Source organism: Phragmites australis, chromosome 20, assembly GCF_958298935.1.
Source record: "Phragmites australis chromosome 20, lpPhrAust1.1, whole genome shotgun sequence".
Classification (NCBI taxonomy): Eukaryota; Viridiplantae; Streptophyta; class Magnoliopsida; order Poales; family Poaceae; genus Phragmites; species Phragmites australis.
The window spans coordinates 4,242,781-4,261,668 of record NC_084940.1 but is presented as its reverse complement, the minus strand read 5'-3'; the positions used below and the strand labels follow the sequence as shown (position 1 = coordinate 4,261,668).

Below are 18,888 nucleotides of genomic sequence, written 5' to 3'. Positions count from 1 at the left end.
CTCTGGAAGTTTTGCCCTTTCCTCTAGTAACTGTGAATGTTCATGCGTTCCTTGGACGTGAGACGGTGACCTGTAAACGGCGCCAATAAGCACAAAGCCCAGCGGGCTGCAGGTCAGCCTGCACCACAGCATAAGACCGTCTCAAACTATATTCTCTTTTTATTTTTATTTATTTTATTTTCTCTCATCTGTAACAGTTTTTTTAATGAAAAACAGAGATAATCTCATCTTTTAAAAAAATGACCTTTTTCCCTTTGTGTGGGAACTGAACTGTGAAGAAAAATCGTTAGAGTGTTAAAGTGAACGAAAATACTTTCTGTGAAGGAATTTTAGGTTCTAACGGAAATCGATTGGAGATGCTCTAAGTGATTGGTCCAGACTGCTCGATTTCTTAGTTCTGTCACTGGCGTCTGGCAGCATTCTGTCTCGCGCTCACATGCTCCTGTTCGCACGGGGAGGAACACCGGCCTTACGATCTGATCTCGCCGTTCCTCTCGCGTCTGTACAGGGGGGTTCGCATGGGCACCACTGTGCACACGGTGCGCCACATCTGTACGGGGGCTCGAACGGGCACCACCTCGTGCATTCAAGGGCCAATAAAATCTGGGTTTGCCATCTACTACCGTGTATTCAATTTAGTCCAGCTCCAACGGAATGTTTGTGTTCCGTCTTACCCGGAGCGAGAGAATTTCACAGGAATTCTACATGAATTCACCTACCTAGCTATTTCGTGTAAACACAAAAGTGTCAGCGCATGAGTAGAGTAGGACATAAGCAGTTAGGCTATTTTGATACTTATTTTTTGAAGTGATTACACGACAAATTTGTAGGTAAGCTTATCTTTGGCCTTATTTCTAAGGTAATCCTGACAGGGAAAATATAAAAAGCCAAGACATAAGGAGTGTTGGAGCATGAACGCTGAATAGGATCGGAGTACCATTAGCCACTACTTCATTTCTGTTCATATCTATGCGACGTACAAGCACAGTTTGCTGCATGCTCCTGTAGTGATACTTCGTAACCAATGGAAGGTGCCGAGAATTGGAAGCTTATCCCCCCAGGAAGAACAATATGACGCGATTTTAAGTAGCGAGAGGAATAGAGTTCCATTGTGGCTTTTTGCGACACCAAAATTTAATATTAAAAAAATATTAGTGACAGTTTATAATCGTTATTAATGATGGGTCATATATCCGTTATTTTTATCATGTCAATAATGATAAATTATTAGTGATGGGTTATAACGATAAACTATTACTAATGTTCAATCAATAGTGATGGATCGTAATTTTGATCCGTCACTAATGACCGAAGAATATTTTTTGAAAAAAAAGTAAAAAAAAAATCACTTGAGCCATCCCAACATAGGCACATCGTATATGCCTCATGAGCCACGTTATTTTTCACATTGTTTCCAAGTTTGTCTTCCATGAAAATCGAACATGTGACCTACTCATCGCGCGTGTAACCACCTTATCACATCTATTGTCATGTAGTTGTGATAAAAACTAGATGTTTTATCCTTTTAACCTTTTTACCGAAGGTCATTAGTGACGCATCATAACATTGACTCATCACTAATAACTGAACATTAGTGACGGGTCGTAATATTGATCCGTCACTAAGACTGATTTTACCAAATTTCATCGAGGGTTATAATTTACATATAAAAATTTTCTTTATCTAAATTTGTATTAATATACGTGATGAATTTAAGAATATCTCATGCAAACGATCGTAATTTCATAGATGATCCGGAGTGACTTCGATAAAATGGATGTAATTTTTGCATATGGACTCCGATTTTAACTTCTTTTTTTTTTACTCTATGGACATCTAAAAAGAAGTTACATCAGTTTCTCCCCCATTTTCTTGGGTTCAACAAATTTTTCGAGACCAGATTCGGCCTGGAAGATTGAATTCTCGTCCTCATGAAGTTTCTGCACCGTTTTCGGAATGCGCGTTTATATCCATAGCCGTCACCCCTTTACATCAAACTTGAGCTAAAATGTATAATATTTCATATTCTAGTGTTGTTGAGGTGAGAAAAAAATAAAAGAAAAATAAAAAATATTCGTGAATAACTCAAGATCATATTTGTATTGCTGAGTATTTAAATAGAGAGCAAAAATAACGTATTTTATTTTAGCAGGGAACACTTGTTGAGTAGATGAAGACTAGCATGTTATAAAGTTGCCGTATGATTAGTGATGGGTTGTCACTATTATCATCAATGGCGGGTTATATTACGACTCGTCACCAATAGTTATTCATTAGTGACAGATCTATATTTGGGTCTAATTAAAAGACACATTAATGATGTGTTTTTATTGGGTCTGTCACTAATAAGATATTAGTGACACGTGCTGAACAGTCATCATTAATATGTTATCTTTTTTGTTGGTTTCTTATCTAGTGATTTTATATTGCTATCCAAATTTCATTGGACTTTCCCCCACTGGAATGTATCAAGGAATTAGTGGCAAAGGTGTAGGGTGCCCCGGATAATAATGTAGAGATATTCTTGTGTTCTGTACGACCAAAATGATTCTAAGCATTATTGCCGGTATTTCCACTGGTGGGAATAATGGGAACATTATATTCCATAGATGGCGAAAACGTAGGGTCCGCTAGTACCCGTGAATCGCTCAATACATATATTCTAGGGTTCGTTGGCATCAGTCCGCTAGTGGTAATCTACTTCTAGCTAGCAGATAAATTTCTTCGTTGCAACCTTCATCGAAACATGGAGATCAAGTGGCTCTGATTGATCGAAGATACCTTATGCCATCAAGAAATCCTTATCGAGATAGTTATGCTATGTCGGATGAGCACGGAGCTCAGTGCCAATGTGTGAGGTTGGAGCCAAGCCGGCGGCGGTTTGAGCCTCGCTGGTGTTCTATGATCCAGGGGCGATCGTTAAAAAAAGAAAGACAGATAGTTATGCTATCTTATGCGCGGGCGCGCACACACTCAGTCAATGGGGAGGGGACCCTTGATTTTACAGCGTTGCATTCTCGAGGAATAGCATCGTCGGATATGGTTCATCACTTCAATCGGCGGGCCACGATTCGTGATGTGCTTATTCTTGAAGATAGATTCGTCAAAAGTTCTGTATTCGTTATATGCTTCTTGAATTATGTAAGACAGTTCAGTTTACGGATATAAAGGTAGCTCCCTTTGATCTTAGTGCACTAACAGAATCTTTACTTATGTGAAATGTACAACAAATTGATGAGAGAGAGAGAGAGAGAGAGAGAGAGAGAGAGAGAGAGAGAGAGAGAGAGAGAGAGAGAGAGAGAGAGTCCATTTTTTCGTACAATGCAGATTGAACATGCGTCAAACTTAACCAAACATGTTAATTTGTCCAAGATTGAAATTCTTTTGTCGCAATAACAGAGATACGAGAAAATCTTGCATGCCAATTTAGTGCAGCCTTGTTGTGAATTAATCGCCTGCTTCCAAGCTGAAAAGGGGGAATAATGCCAGCATACTATTCTGTTCTCGGCCAAATTGTTGCGAGGTCAGCCTCTTGACGGAGACTCTCATGGCACTTGTGGCTGCCGCTCTACCAGCCAGCCCAGCCGGTGTCAAGCTCCAACCCAACCGTGTCACTCTCTATTCCCTCCCTTTTTGTAGGGCTTTATGCCCCGGAGACACCGATCTCCAAACCCCAAATAATGCTCCTGTTTTCGTCTCTTGTTGTATCAGCAACGAAAAGTGGTTTCTTCTTCCGGCCTGCTCGCCTTTCTGTCCATGGATTACTGAACAGTGAAGCACAAGCTTAGCACAGAATAAATGGCGGCAGATCGGGAGGATCCGGCACCAATGTGGAGCCACATGGTTCACAGGGCCGCATGCGTTGAGCGAAAGGATGGGGTTTCGATTGATACCTCCCGTCGGACGGAATCAAATTGGGACAGTTTGGTTCAGCACTTCGAGGAAGATGATTACTGTAGGCAGCGGCGGTAGACCAGTGAGTTGCAGTTGATGCAAGTGACATTTGTATATGTGGATGGGTACCTATTGCTTATCTTCATTTGCGTTTAGATTTGTATCGGAAAGTAGGTGAAAAGAATCATAAGTGAGGAAGGAAATCAACGGTAGATGAATATCAAATTAGAGAAATGAGCAAACGAGATTAGACATGTGTGCATCGATTGATGTGAAGTTGTATTTCTCCCTAGTTGATTATACTTTATTTCTGTCATCATTATACGCTGGTTAAGCTAGATCCAGCCTCTTTTGCAGTAGAGGGGCAGGACCTGGCTCATGAAGGTACGTGCATGCAGATCCTGTTAAGAAAATGCTAGAACATCTTATCGTTGGTAGTACAGGACATGTCCCCCGTGAAAAATGTATAGATCTTCTCATAAAATTCCATTTTATTCAAAGTTTTCGCGTGGTCCTTACGTTCCAGAGCAAAAAATAAAAATAAAAAAATCCTCTGTTCTTGAGGAATTACGACAAAATCCCCGCGTTCCAAACGGCAGAAACAGTATCTGAATCCAATGAACTGAACTCGAGATGCAGCGGTCAGTTTGTTTGCTCAAACTTAGCAGCTCTGATCAAAATGGTACGGTGATTGATAAGTTCAATAATATTCTCTTATCGTCTCCAGACTGAAACTGGATTAAAAATTCGATGGACAGCGCACCAGCAGAAATAGAGTTTAGAATTTCGATGCGGACTTTTAGCTGCAGCATATCATTTTTCAGGTGTCAGCGAGCAGAGGAAGACGATAGCCGCGCAGCCGGGATGCTATTGCTACACGCGGCATCGCGGCCATGCTTGCACACATGTGCACGCCCTCGTGAATGGGGATTTTTTTTTCTTTCGATTTTCTTTTTATATTGGTCTCGGTGGTCCCACGGCGACCTGTGGCTGCGGAGGGTCCACGTGGTCGTGTCGAACGGGATGTCGCCAATTTTCGAGCGGATAATTTCGTGGAAATTCAGTAAGTTCTGTCCCCCAAAAAAAATTATATGATCAGTTTTTCAGTTTCTTTTGAGTTTTATCCAAATGTCGGTCACATTCCAACTCTGTCCAAAATTTTGCCAAAATTAGGTTACCTCGAAAAAGTCCATGCCGTATCCAAACCATTCGGATGAGATTCGGTCATTTCTTTTTCGAAACAAAAATTCGGCCATTTTGGCCAAACCTGGTTTCGGAGAATAATTCATATTAGCTAGTTAAAAGATTGTTCACATCATATTTTTTTAATACGATGAGAGAGAAAAGCTAACTGCTAATATGTAATTAGTTTATAGTACTTATAAGACTTCTGCAAACTTTTAATATCCTATTACACGGTGACATGCATTTAATTAGCAGAAAACGATATAGCTAGTTCATTAAAATAGTTATCTATTAGGTTATCTACGGAGGATATAAATATTTTTTATCACCAATAATTAAGTATATCATTGGAGACGCTTTAAGCTGAGCCCTCACGGCATTAGGACTGAGGTGTCCATGGCGGCGGCCTAGCAAAAGTTCCTTCTCGTATGGCCACATGCAGGACCGTGTGCCCTCAACAACTAGGGCACTTGTCTACTCCATCTAATTTTAAATATAAATCTATTTAGATCTAGTATAAGAATTGAAGTGACAGATACAATAACTCTATTATTTATTAATTATTACTGGAGATGGTGGCAAGTTTATTGCATTGATTACGATGCATTTAAATATGGACGATCATGAAAGAACTAAGCAAAATGTTGCATTAGAGTTGTAGTGAACCTATGTTTGGTGTATTTTAGTGAAGGTTATCTGTACTATAGAAAATATGAGTTTATTCACATGCCATATTTTTTCTCTACTTTCTCGTATCTAATAAAAATCTCTAAAATTCAAATAATTTATCTATTTTTGATATTCATCTTCACTCTATAGCATTCTTGCCTTGTTACTGGTTATGGATATAGAACTCATTTTACTGATAAAAATAAATAAATAAATTATAAGAGAAATTAGTGTATAAGAGCATCTCCAAGAATCTATCTAAAACTCACTCCATATATCTCCATATGAAGCCTTTCTAATAATATTCACTCTCTAAATCATCTTCCTCTTCAACAAATTTCCAATACCTCATTCCCTATATTTCTTTCTACCATCGACATTATATCTCACCATCATCTCTACATTTTACACCATATCCCACCTAGCCACTGAAACAGAACATGGGACTAGAACTCGTTGCTAGGTTTGCCGATGCGCACGAGAAACCCCTCCATCCCGAGCCACCTCTCCTCCCTTTCATCCCCACCTGCAAGGAATCAGGATCCTACACAAGCTGCAGCACCGGACCGTCGCTCGGCCACGCTTGGTAGTCGGCCAATCCTGTCGCGACCCTGGTTCCCAGTCTGAATCCAGCCTCCCTCCACCTTCGCCTCCTTCTACGCCACCGTGCTAAGCCCAAACTCAGTCCCGAGCCTCCACTGGCGAGCCGCGCCAGAGCTTGAGCTCGGCGGCAGCTTGGGCAGGGGGGAAATCTGGTGGAGCTTGAGCTCGTGTCATGTGGGGGAGAAGGTTGGGAGGCTCAGCCTCACTATGGAGCTCGGATTTCGCCGGCGAACGGTGATTAGTTTGGCGGAGGCGAGCTTCGATGAGGGGGAAGAAATGAGAGGGATGAGGGAGGAGGCTATGGCCAAGCAGGGGAGAAGCCGCAGGAGGGCTGCTGCTGGGCAAGCGGCTGGGCACGGGAGGGCTGGCGGCCAGGTGCGGGCACGGGCATGGCGCAGGACAACAGATGGTAGAGGCATGCGGACGAACGGGTGGGGTCCAAGGGCGCTCCAGCTTTTTAGGAGTGATGAGATGCTCCCTACAAATAGATAGCAAGTGAGTGATTTTGGAGCTTGATAAATATTTAGTGTGGTATTAGAAAGTTGTTAGAGATGTGTTCTAAGATTAAAATCTCTATATTTAGTTATAGAGAATTATTTAGCGGATCTCTTGTAGAAGCTCTAATCTCTTTATCTTTTTTCAGATCCCATCTAAAATCAAATTACTTTATCACTCTTGATATATTTGTTTAGAGATACTTTCATAACATATCAATATATTTATACTGTAATTAATATTAACGTATCTAATATTTATATATTTTTTGCTACTCTTAGCTAGTATGGACTTATATTTGGGATCCAAGTACTGTCTTCCTTCCTCGTTTCCGGTAACTTCCGCCATTATAAATAGCGCCGAGCTCTCACTTGGTCACTCCCACATGCTAAACTGCTACGGCCCTCCCCTTATCTATAGCTCCCCACGCGCCACTGCGCCGCGCTGCAGCTGATCGCTGTCCCTCCCTTCTTTCTCCTCCCGCTCGACCGATCGGTTTCACATTTCACCGTCATCTGCGATTCTCCATCCGCTGCGGTTAATCCGATTGCGTCGTGCTGTTTGCTACACGAGCTGTGCTCTGCCAATTGGGGGAGGTGAGGTGGGTGATGCACGGCTCGCCGGTGCCCAAGGACCTCAACTTGCCAGCATCCCAGCCGCAGCCGACGCCGCCGCAGATGAACTCCCCGGGCCTGCTGCGGTACAGGTCGGCGCCGAGCACTCTGCTCGGCGAGGTGATGTGTGGAGATCAGGACGCGGCCGGCGCGGGGCACCGCCCGGACAACGCCGCGGACGCCGCCCTCACCCGCTTCCTCGCCGGCCACCACCCTGAGATCCGGGACACCAAGCCTCCCCGCCCCGCCGCCCCTCACTTCATGGAGGACGCCGCGTCCATGGTCTCACAGCAGCAGCATCTGACGTACCCGTCGCAGCAGCAGCAGCAGATGGCTGCCATGGAGGGGCTCTACCGCACCCTCAGCTCCGGCGGAACGGAGCCCGCCACCGCCGCCTTTAGCGCCGGCAACAGCCTTCTCCGGCAGAGCAGCTCCCCCGCCGGCTTCCTCAACCACATGAATATGGACAACGGTAATTGTTCTGCTTCCTCCTGTACCTTTTCTCGCTTCTCTCTCGTAGTAGCCATTAATACTCCGCCGCTTGCAGGGTACGGGAATATGCTCCGGGCAGGCATGGGCGTCGGCGCCGGCGGGTTCAGGAACGGCGTCAGCGGCGACGCGCGGCTCAAGGGGCAGCTGAGCTTCTCGTCTCGACAGGGCTCGGTGATGTCGCAGATCTCGGAGATGGGCAGCGAGGAGCTCGACGGCGGCAGCAGCCCCGAGGCCGGCAGCAACGGCGCGCGCGGCTACAGAGGCATCCCGGGGTACCCGATGGGCAGCTTATCCGGCTGGGACGAACCGTCGCCGACGTCCAGCGTGAAGCGCCCCCGCGACCAGGCCTCCGAGCCCCCTCAGGCACCGCCAAACGGGCACCATCTAACGCCGCAGCTCAGCCTGCCCAGCGGCAACGGCAAGCCCTCGGCGGAGATGGCGGCAATCGAGAAGTTCCTCCAGTTCCAGGACGCCGTCCCCTGCAAGATCCGCGCCAAGCGCGGCTGCGCCACCCACCCCCGCAGCATCGCCGAGCGGGTACGTCGCACAGCCCAACGCCTCCGGCCTCCCTGCTCCGTTCCTGCAACTCTCGAGCTCGATCACGACGTCCATGTCGCCATCGACTTATCGCTGTCTGAATGGCTGAACTGAATGACGCGCGCTGCAGGTGAGGAGGACACGCATCAGCGAGCGGATACGGAAACTGCAGGAGCTCGTGCCCAACATGGAAAAGGTAACCGAACCAAACCTTAGCTCGATAGGACAGTGGAAGATTTCTTTTTTTTCTTCCCTGTTTGGAACGCTGTACCTCGCCGTGCGCCATGGGAGGACCACGGCGACGTAACCCTGCGCAGGTCTAGCCAATCAAAGTTGACCGGTTGCATTTGGTCGTCTTCTTGGCTGCAGCAAACGAACACGGCTGACATGTTGGACTTGGCCGTCGACTACATCAAGGATCTTCAGAAGCAGGTCAAGGTATATACACACCGAAGCCGTTATTTTCAACCAAGATTGGTAACAACATGAATGCTTGATTATTATCGGGTAGCCCTGAGCTATCGGAAATGTTTCGATTGAGTAGATTTTGCCCAGTGCACGAGGGCAGGGGTAACTCCAATTAGCTCTATCCAAAGGAGAGTGTTGGTTCACGTGGTAACGACGATGTCACACCAGCAGTTCCGAGGAACCGCGTCCGTATCCAAACTACACCCTTCTAGTTAGTGAATTATTTAATTATCCAACTAGGCTGCGTTTCTACAGGCAATTCTGATATATAGGCGCGTGAAGATTCTTGGTGTCAACGTAGTTTTTGCACGTGTTTCCTACCCGTCAATCGACTGAAAAATTTAAGCTCCGTACACTTGATGAAATTGAAGTGGGATAGGATTCGGGGCTCGGGAGGTTTCCCAAGCTTTAGTGGGATGCCGGGGGCGACAGCAAGGTGCTGCTGCTGGTGGTGCCGGCGGCAGGTTAGGCTTAGCGACGGCCAGGCATCAACGGGTTAGCCGCAACGGATTCGGCGCCGAACACGGTGTTGAAGGGCGGGACGGGGAACAATGATAGAGGTAGATTATAAGACATGCGAGGTCAATTACCATCCCACGGTCATAAACCGAGCTAAGTTGATTAAGGTTTTTATAGTGTAACATGTGGATTTGAGTCATAGATTTAGTACTAATGCTCATATTTTTTTAAATTAAATCCTAAAGAAATATTACATATACACGTGGATATTTTCGATGATCAAAACGTGTTTCATATTACTAAAGTTTATATCTTTAATTTTATTTAGATGTGTGTAGGATGTTGAAATGAAACTGTGTAAGCGTAAGTGTGATGGACGTGCGTGATTATGTGCGCATCTTTTGTATATAAAAAAATATCATCCCACGGTCACTAAAATTGTGGAGTGAAAAAATGTGTTCCTAGTCGGCTCTCTCATTTTTTTACTTCAAAATCAACAAGATTTCTTCCTGTTCTTTCCAGGTGTTAAATGACTGCCGCGCTACTTGCAGCTGCCCCTCCAGCAAGCTGCAGAACCAGTTCACCAGCTAAGCCCGAATTCCCGGTGCTGGTAGAAGCATCTGCACCGGTACAAGTTTAAAGTGCCGCTGTACTTATCAGGCAGCTGTCAGCATCTATGAAGAAGGCAAGGGGAGATGGATCGTGGAGATGAGATCTGGTTTGTACATTAGCAACTTAGCAAGCGCCAAGCGGCAGCCCAACGGAAGCGTAGGGCCACATGTTAGTGACAGTTGTGATGTTAATTCGCTGGTCCTTAAAAAGGAGATGAGATCAGAATGTGCAGGGCTTTGTCTTGTCTTCGCTACACGTACGTGCATGCGGCCAGATGCGGTGCAGCTGTCTGTCAGCATGCCCGTGGCCTTGTCCATTGCATTTCCCTCTATGGTAAGCCTGCAGGCCTTATTTAACACCAGCCTGCTCGTCGTCGTCATCACCGGCATCATCCCCTGTCTCTCGACCAGACTGAATTTCTCCCATTAACATCATATTAGGTTACTTTTCACGTTGCAAGTTGTTACTTCTGTTATAAATACATGCCATCTTAAAAAAAGATTTGATCAAACTGTTAAAACTTTAACTAATAATATTTTTTTAAAAATTTAAAATTATATATGTCGATTTACCTTGAATTTTTTTTATAATATTACAAAATTTAGTAATCTAACTGCCACCGCTATTATGTGGCCTAGAACTGTTTTACAAGCGTGCTTTGGAGTATCTTTCAGAGCTAAAATGCATTTAGGGTTTTAGCACACGAAAGATTGGTTTGACGTTTCAGGGTCGAGCGGACCTGAAGGACAGGTTCAGTGAACAACAAATGACTAGTGCAGATTGTTCTGTCCCTGTCGCCCCTTCTGTCTACTGCTACAGCATACAAGCCGACCCGCGTCTCAAAAACCGCGGGCGCCTGCGTGGCGGCTGTGGTCTGCAGTTACGTGCGCGCTTGTGTCCGATTGGGATCTGTCGGCACATCACGCCAAGTACTTGATCTCTCTTTCTGCCAAGTAAATAAAGAGAAGACAAAGAGCAGGAGTGGAACAGCGAGGGCGACGTCGTGGAACTTGAGAGCAGCTGCGCGCGCCCAACTGCACGCCCGGAAGAGAGGATGATGGAACGAGCAAAGAAATCGGCTGGCGGCGGCCTCCGCGCGGGCTTTCTCGTCGCCTCCTTCCGTGCTCGTCGCCGTCGTGCACGCTTCGATTCGGCGGGATCGGCAGCCACGCGCTCACGCCAAACGGTTTCTTCTCGCTCGCAGACCGGAGCCGGAGGCTCATCCTGTCCTCCGTTTCTTCTAAAACTACTAACCTTCGACTTTGGGATCTGGATGCGTGCAACTTTTTTAATTACTTTCTTTGGTAATCATTGTACAAAGCGAAGTGCTGCAGCATCGGAGTAAAAGGGTTCGTTTTCTTTAGATTTTGTGCAGAGTAACCGTTCGCTTTTAGAAAGGATCGTACGCTTTTGGAGGGAGTGTGAGAAAGAAAATGGAAAAACGGATGGATCGGGGACACCGAAAGACGAAGAACGGCGGTCGCCGATGGGTTTAGGGTTACGGGTTTCGGAGTTTTATGGTGTTGGAGGTTCGTCTGGCTTAAAAGAGAGGTTCGAAGGTGGTGGGCTACGGTTTGACGGTACGGCGAGGTGCGGACGGTGGCGCTAGCCTCGAAAGCGGTAGACGGGCGGTGGACAATTGAAATGGACTTATTAGCGTGGCAAATCTAGAGGCGGAAGAGCCGCCGGAGACGGTGAAGGAGGGCGGGGTAAGGGTGAGCGACCAAATAGAAGAGAGATCGGAGGCTAAGGATGGTTCATGGTTTTCATATCACGGTCCGAGTGCTGATTATAGTCATATATACGATTATCAATATGTGACACAGTGTTTCTCACGAGAAAGGGACATAAACACACATCAAATTGTCAACCCATATGTACATGATCATCCATTGCGCCCATGAACTGGTGATTCGTTGCAACCTGCAAAGAAGGTGCCTCGGTACATTCAGCTAGGGTGTGTTTAGTTCCTCGCATCCTTCTCATCCTGCCCTAGTAGATGCGTGTAATTTGGTAAAGAAACCCGTTTGGTTGCCTGCATTCAATGTTGCAGCATGGCCGGATGATACAGGCTTTGCATCCGCTCATGCAGACAGACTCACTTATTAATATCATAAAATCATCTTTAGACGAGTAAACAATCATAATATCAACTCTTACATCTGCTCACGCTGCCTCATATTCAGTCAACCAAACAGAACCTCAGCTCAATCTACTGGACAGATATAACCAACTAAATACCTTTTCTTTTAATAAATATGACTTCGCTTAGACAGTTTCTTGATATGCTTATGCGATAGAGCGTGCGGATGCAGCAATCGATTGGTCGGTCTCGCATAGGCCAGTTTCCTAGACTTCTAGACATATAAGAGATGGAAGGGAGAGCGGAATCGGGGTGAGCATAGCAAAGGTTAGAGGTGATATCACGCCTATAGGAGACATGTTCTTAGGGAGATTGTAGCATTTATTTTAGAGCATGTATGCGATATTGGTGATTAATGATAACACAGTCAATGAAACTAGCATGTATGTCAAGTATATTCTTTAGTATATCTCATGGATGCAATACATGTAGAAGTCACAGAAGTCAGGATAAAGTTTGGTTGAATTGGAGAAGACCCGGAGAAAATGACTTCACTGGATGGTCCAATGCTAGATAAGTTTGTACACACCGGAGCTTTGTGTCCAGATGCAGTTGACATCATTGGATAGTCCCATGTTAAGTAAGTTCAACACACCGGAAAATGAACAGTGCAAAGAGAAAGCATAAGACCCCACCGGATGGTCTAGTGCTTAATGTAGTACACGCAGGAGCATTTCCAGAGGAAGGAAGAGAAGAAGCCATACGTCAGATGGTCCGGTGTAAAGAGGTGTGAACACCGGAGGCTTACACCGGAGTATTTCCTGCAGAGACGTTTTCAAGAGTTGAATACTGAAGATCAATCCACTGGATGGTTCAGTGATCTTTGCAATGAACACCGGAGACTTACACCAGAGCATTTTCTGTAGAGAGGCAAGAAGTGGCTCGGATGGCGGAAGTATACACGCCAGATGGTTCGGCGATGAAAAAAAGAACACATCCGACAATCCGGTGTTCACAGAGGTTTTGAGTGGGAGTTCCAATGGCTAGTTTTCTAGGTTGTACACACCGGATGTTTTAGGGTATACCGCAGGGGACACCTTGCATCAATATCAACTTGGGCCTCATGAGGTGAAGAGCGCATGCAATAAGCCAAAACTGCATCATATCCCATGCTCACATGTCTTAGCGCTTGCAGTGACATGAGCGGCAATAACGGATCATAGTGCATAGCACTGTACTTCACAATCGATACATTAAGGAACACATGGCCGAAATTGCGACTTGATGGCTCGCATCATAATGTTGGTATGACTCAGACTTATGGATGACTAAATGCTTTTTGTTGTACATGAACAACGTGAAAACATATTCTCCTAAGCGTGTACAGAGACAGTTTAGGTACCGACAAGTGGTGCCAGTACCTCTCCCACGAGACGCCAGTTCTGCACACGAGTAATTATGTTATTGTAGGTAGTATTAGTACATTTGGTGATCCATGTTCATAAATTATAACTGTTTCATTCACGTACAAGAGGAGCGCACGGGGGCAGAGGCATGCGGGACTAGGCATTAGTGAATGCCGAGCACTTACAGAGGTGGATGGAGTCAGCCGCGGTGGATGTCGTCATTCATGCTGGACAATACGATGATGCCATATACTGGCAGTACATTTTTTGGTACCGCCTGCGCACGCGTGCCACCTTACTCAGCGAACTTGTATAGCTGGGCCCCAGACCCTTCCCCGAGGGTTGTACCCGCCTTCTTCATAGTGTGGTAATTGTTGTGGTACTTACAACAATTTTTATTGGTTAAACCTCTATATTACTGACATGACTCCCATCTTATATAGACCAAAGAGGCGTACGGGGATGCATACGCAAGCGAAGCAAGCTTATGGGGAAGCAAGCGGGTCATTAACGTGAAGGGATAGGAACCCTCTCCGGGATTACATGAAGACGAGAGGGTCACACTTCCTATCCGCTATACGTGGACTAGGTGGTTATGCCCCATGTTGGAGGGGGTATGACCTACCAACTATGGACTCGTCCCGTATCTCACATACTAGACGCTCGTCTAGTGCCTGTAACGAACCCGTTCGGGCACAATCGTGAGAGGCACCTTTTGCTTTGGAGCATCGCAGGAGTGCACGCAGGCTCCTACACCCGTGCAGTGTACACTTGGTTCACAGGCCCCGTGGTGAACACAATATCCTCAAGCCACGCTGACACCTCCGCCTACAGCATCGACTTGTCACGAAGACGTCGTTGACTGCACGTAGCAGACGTCTGACTGGAGCAGCACACATGATTTTGACTGGGTTGCTGTAATGCAGGCCACCAGCTTCACCGAGCTCCTCAACGCACAGTACCCCCAATATCCTAGGAGTTCACAGTGGTTCCAGCAGGGCGATCCTTCACCACACCGGACTTCGTCAGAGCACATTCTAGGGGTGTCCACATCGCCGCATGAGGATCCTTCTTCATGTTACATGCATGGCAGACTTAGCGAGGCGGGATACACGTTCGGTGAGGGTCCCACTGGGCAAGACATTGATGATGACAAGCAATGGAACACAAGGCAGGGGCCATCACAAGTCGTTGGGATGACGGCCACACACCCACCAGACACGTACACTCCTGGGGATTGCGTCATCGTTGTTGAGTCGCTAGTGCAGTTATTCGACTTATACTTGTTAACGACACATGTATTATTGACTTTATTATCGTAGTCATTCCTATTATGTATTAGTCACTGTATTGTTAATTTAATTATTTTTAGTTTATGTAATATTTGTCAAATAATTCTGGCACACAATTTATGTAATGTTTGTTAAATAATTATGATATTTAATACTTGTTTAATGTTTCTTAAATAATCAGGGATTCCTGCTTTGGTACAGAGACATAACATTGCAGTGAAGGATTAATAAATCTATGGTGGGATCTTCAAGTAGAGGCTTTCGATGAACACCTACAATGATCCATATAGCACTTAATGCCTCATTGCAGGTTGTGCGTGAAAGGAAGAATGATCCCTTCAAGGAGAGCAACCTAATTCAAGCCATGGCCAAATTACATGCAAGACTCTTCTATTCTGCGTTAACTGCTCCGCTCCAATAAACACCGAGGACTTTAGGGCCCTCTTGCATGAGCAGTTTCAAACGTATCTCAGGGTGTGCAAACTGGCCAACCATCCTTCTGTTCTAGGTTTCCCCAGGAAGCAAAGAACGATAGTGATATTGCCGGCCAATATGGATCCCACATTCAGGTTCGTAATTTCCTATGTGCTTACCCTACTTATCTTTTTTCCATTGATTCGAATGCTTCTATTTTGCGTTAGGCGTTCCCAAAAGACGCACAGTTGATCAACAAAGATATCACAAACTTCTTAGTGATGTATATGCTCTTCGGCGGGAGTATCATGCTTGGTTCGCATATAAGACGACGACGGTCAGCGAACCTAAAGGGTACATGGGTGCCCTCTACTACTCATCCAAAAAATGACGAGGACGATAACGATAATGATTTTATACCCCCAATGCCTCAATGTTCCAGCAGCAATACAAGAGAAGATTCAATTATCATTGCAAGAGGACGTTCACGCACCACATCGAGATGGCATACAACCGACAAGGAAATAGGATGTGCTACACTGTGATAGCTCAAGATGATGACGACGATGACGATTTCATTCCACAACAACCCCTCCTTCTGAGCCCTCTATCTCCGGAGGACATTGATGACATTAAAAATAATAGTGGATTTGCTGGTACCCATCCTTACAACTTCTCATTGCCACCTCGGAGATGACAACTATCTTACACTGATAGCATTGACTGACACATCTGGTATTCTTCTGCTAATTTGCGTCGCCACTTTCTTCGCCATCTTGACATGATCTAGGTATTCAACATTTATGTACTACGAACTATGCAAATGACAGGCAGGACTATTTATTTTGTTTACGAGCTATTTGTGAACTATTTGTCTAATCAATGTGATGATAAGTTTATTATATTAACATACTATCTAAGCACAATTCTTTTCAACATATGAAAGGTATTTGTGAACTCAGGCTTTAGACACGCCAATGTATCATCAGCACCTCGGGAACTAACATTAACTGTAACTCTAAAATCAACAATGTGATTATATGAACTGTTCAACCTCGGGTTGTGCTTTCTTTAGGATGAATACTTAAAGCATGCTTCGACTTTGGATTAAGATCAAAGGGATAGATGTTACTTCTACACCCACTCAAAATCAACAGCTTTCATAAGGAATGCTTTTATAGTATTCTATATCTCCACCTAGAGGCAACAGTAACTCATTGCTGAACTTTTTGCAGAATAAAATAACAACACCAAGCAACAAATTTCACAGGAAATCTTTGCCAAGCATCAATACCATAACTTTTCTAGCTTTTACAGGGAGTCCAATGCTCCATCCCCTAGTCAAACATATACACTTAGTCCATGCACAAGCCCCCAGCCAACATAAATAACCCCACCATCATTCATGGATAGACCACTTCTTCCTCAACTCTCTTAACTGCAATGTCTTTCTCAGCTTCACCAAGCCCACCCAAAAACATTAGGGGATTTTCATCCCCCGTGGGGTCGAACCGTCGATGTGCTTCTATGACGACTCTTGTAGGCTTCGTAAGTCCCCGGACATCTCCTACACCTATGACCTACGCTTCTACATATGTGCCAACTACCAGTACGATAAGTCTTGACATGGATCGTATGAGTACCCACGGTATAACGACGTATATCACTAATGTGGCACTTTTTGTACGATTTCATGTACTATCTTACTAACCTACCCTCTTTTTTCATTTATCCAATCTCCTTCACCTATCTGTGACTTCATGGAATGACTGGACATGGAGCAAAATACGCACCAGAAGCGGTGGGTCGACATGAGTATGCGGTGGAGGAGGAAAACGTACGAACGCCGGGAGTATAAGCAACAACAGGAGGAACTATGACCCAAGCGTCAGGAAGAGGAGCGCATAAGGAAGTCAACCAAGGAGCGCACCACGGCTGAGGCACGTGAAGCAGAGAGGGCCCATCACGCGAAAGCGAAGGACTTTGATGCCCCGCGAAAAGGCAAATATCGTAGGGGCACTCAGTAGATAGCATCTATTGTAACCCGATCTATTTTCATTCCTTAAGGCATATTTGGTTTAGCAGTGACACGCTATTAAGTTAGATTTTAGACGTACCGTACATGCCAACATTTGTTGTCATTATCTCTTTATGGTTATGATATATTCACGCAGCGATAAAAAATCTAATATTGGATGTAATATTTATCAACATATGTAACGTCTATAACGGGTTATATGATAATCGTACTTTGCAACTATAATTGTTCAACAAATTAGATTTTGTATCCTCCCGACGTTAGTTCCCTAAGAAGTTACCTACACAAATACATTAAATGAATGATAAAATATTGACAAAATTATGACACACTCAATTATCTAGTTCCTTTCTTTATTTATTCGCGCGTGCCCTGATAAAACTAAATTGTGCTACAAAACCAGTCTGCTCTTATTTTATAGCGAAACACGACAGCGCGTGGGTTAAAAAAGTGACAAAAGCGAAATGATGCAACTGTCGCTTTGGGTTGGCCTATATTCGGAGGTGCCGAATATCGTACTGTTCACTATATTTGGTGTCTCAGGTGTCAAATACAATAGTTTTCGGTATCTGAAGTATCAGAATCAATTTTTCGATGTTTAAGGTGCCAGATATAGATACTAGATTTGTAAATACGCCAATATATTAACTATTTTAATAAATAAGGTTATATCTGTTGCCTATTTTTAATTTTTTGCCGCTCTTTCCCTCGCCCGAAAGCGGCGGCCGTGCGTGCGCGTCCAACTGTCCAAGGTCCGCCACAAAGCCCGGGAGCAGTCGTGGTTCGAGCAATACCAGCTCACGAGACGTCACTGCCCAGTAGCGCGGCACGCGACCCACGACGCGCTTGCCGCCTGGGCGTCGCGCGCCGAAATGGAATGGAGCCAGGCACACACGCCGCGCCTACTACCAACGGCTGGGCGATTTCGGCGCGTGACTCGCGTCCACCCTCCTGCAGCCATCCGCAGTTCCGCACGGGCGATCATGGCCTATGCGGAAAGCTGCGCCCCCTGATAGAGTACGGGCTTCCAGGAGGACAGGAGTCCAGGACCACGGGGCGTGCGTTGGTGCGTGCAATGCTCTGTGCAGGGATCGGGCCTGCGCGCGACCCACTGAGCGGCAGACGGGCGCGCACGACGTCGCTTGGAAGCGTCCGGATGCGATCGATGCGCTCGGGCTGCCCGTTAACTTCCTCCCGCTTTCAGCGGTTGGCTCCGGATGGCCGAGCCGGCGCGGCCCCACGTCGTTGGACGGAGCAACATCACAGGAGGAGCAGGAATCTCCAGCAGTTCTGTTACGGAATCGTCTTCTCTAATGCGATGAGATAAAATCCTACCAAGCACGCCCCCATGCCCCGTGTCCGTACTAGCAATGGCATCTCGTGCATCGGGGTTTCCGAGCATTTTGTCATGCCTTTTTCACCAGGATGAACAACGAGAAGATGATTTACAATCGAACGGCTTTCTCGGGCTCCTTGATATGAATTGCACAAGACACCATTAAACCGCAAGGTTGCACCATTAAACCGCGACGGTTTCGGTACCCTTTTGTCGTGAACGAGCACCAGTTCAAGAATCTCGCCCTGCCTGCCAGTCTTACGGAAGTTTGGTGCTTGAATAGGTTTGGTC

The 18,888-nt window shown here is 45.6% G+C and overlaps 1 protein-coding gene across 1 annotated transcript; it reads left to right on the top strand.

Moving 5' to 3' along the window:
* Positions 1–7,162: 7,162 nt before the first annotated feature.
* On the top strand, positions 7,163–10,389 carry LOC133901611 (transcription factor bHLH130-like). The gene is made up of 5 exons (XM_062343026.1): positions 7,163–7,932; positions 8,008–8,489; positions 8,620–8,685; positions 8,859–8,927; positions 9,939–10,389. Exons 1-5 carry the CDS (start codon positions 7,455–7,457, stop codon positions 10,005–10,007), a joined length of 1,164 nt encoding a protein of 387 aa, XP_062199010.1. The 5' UTR covers positions 7,163–7,454; the 3' UTR covers positions 10,008–10,389.
* Positions 10,390–18,888: the final 8,499 nt, after the last annotated feature.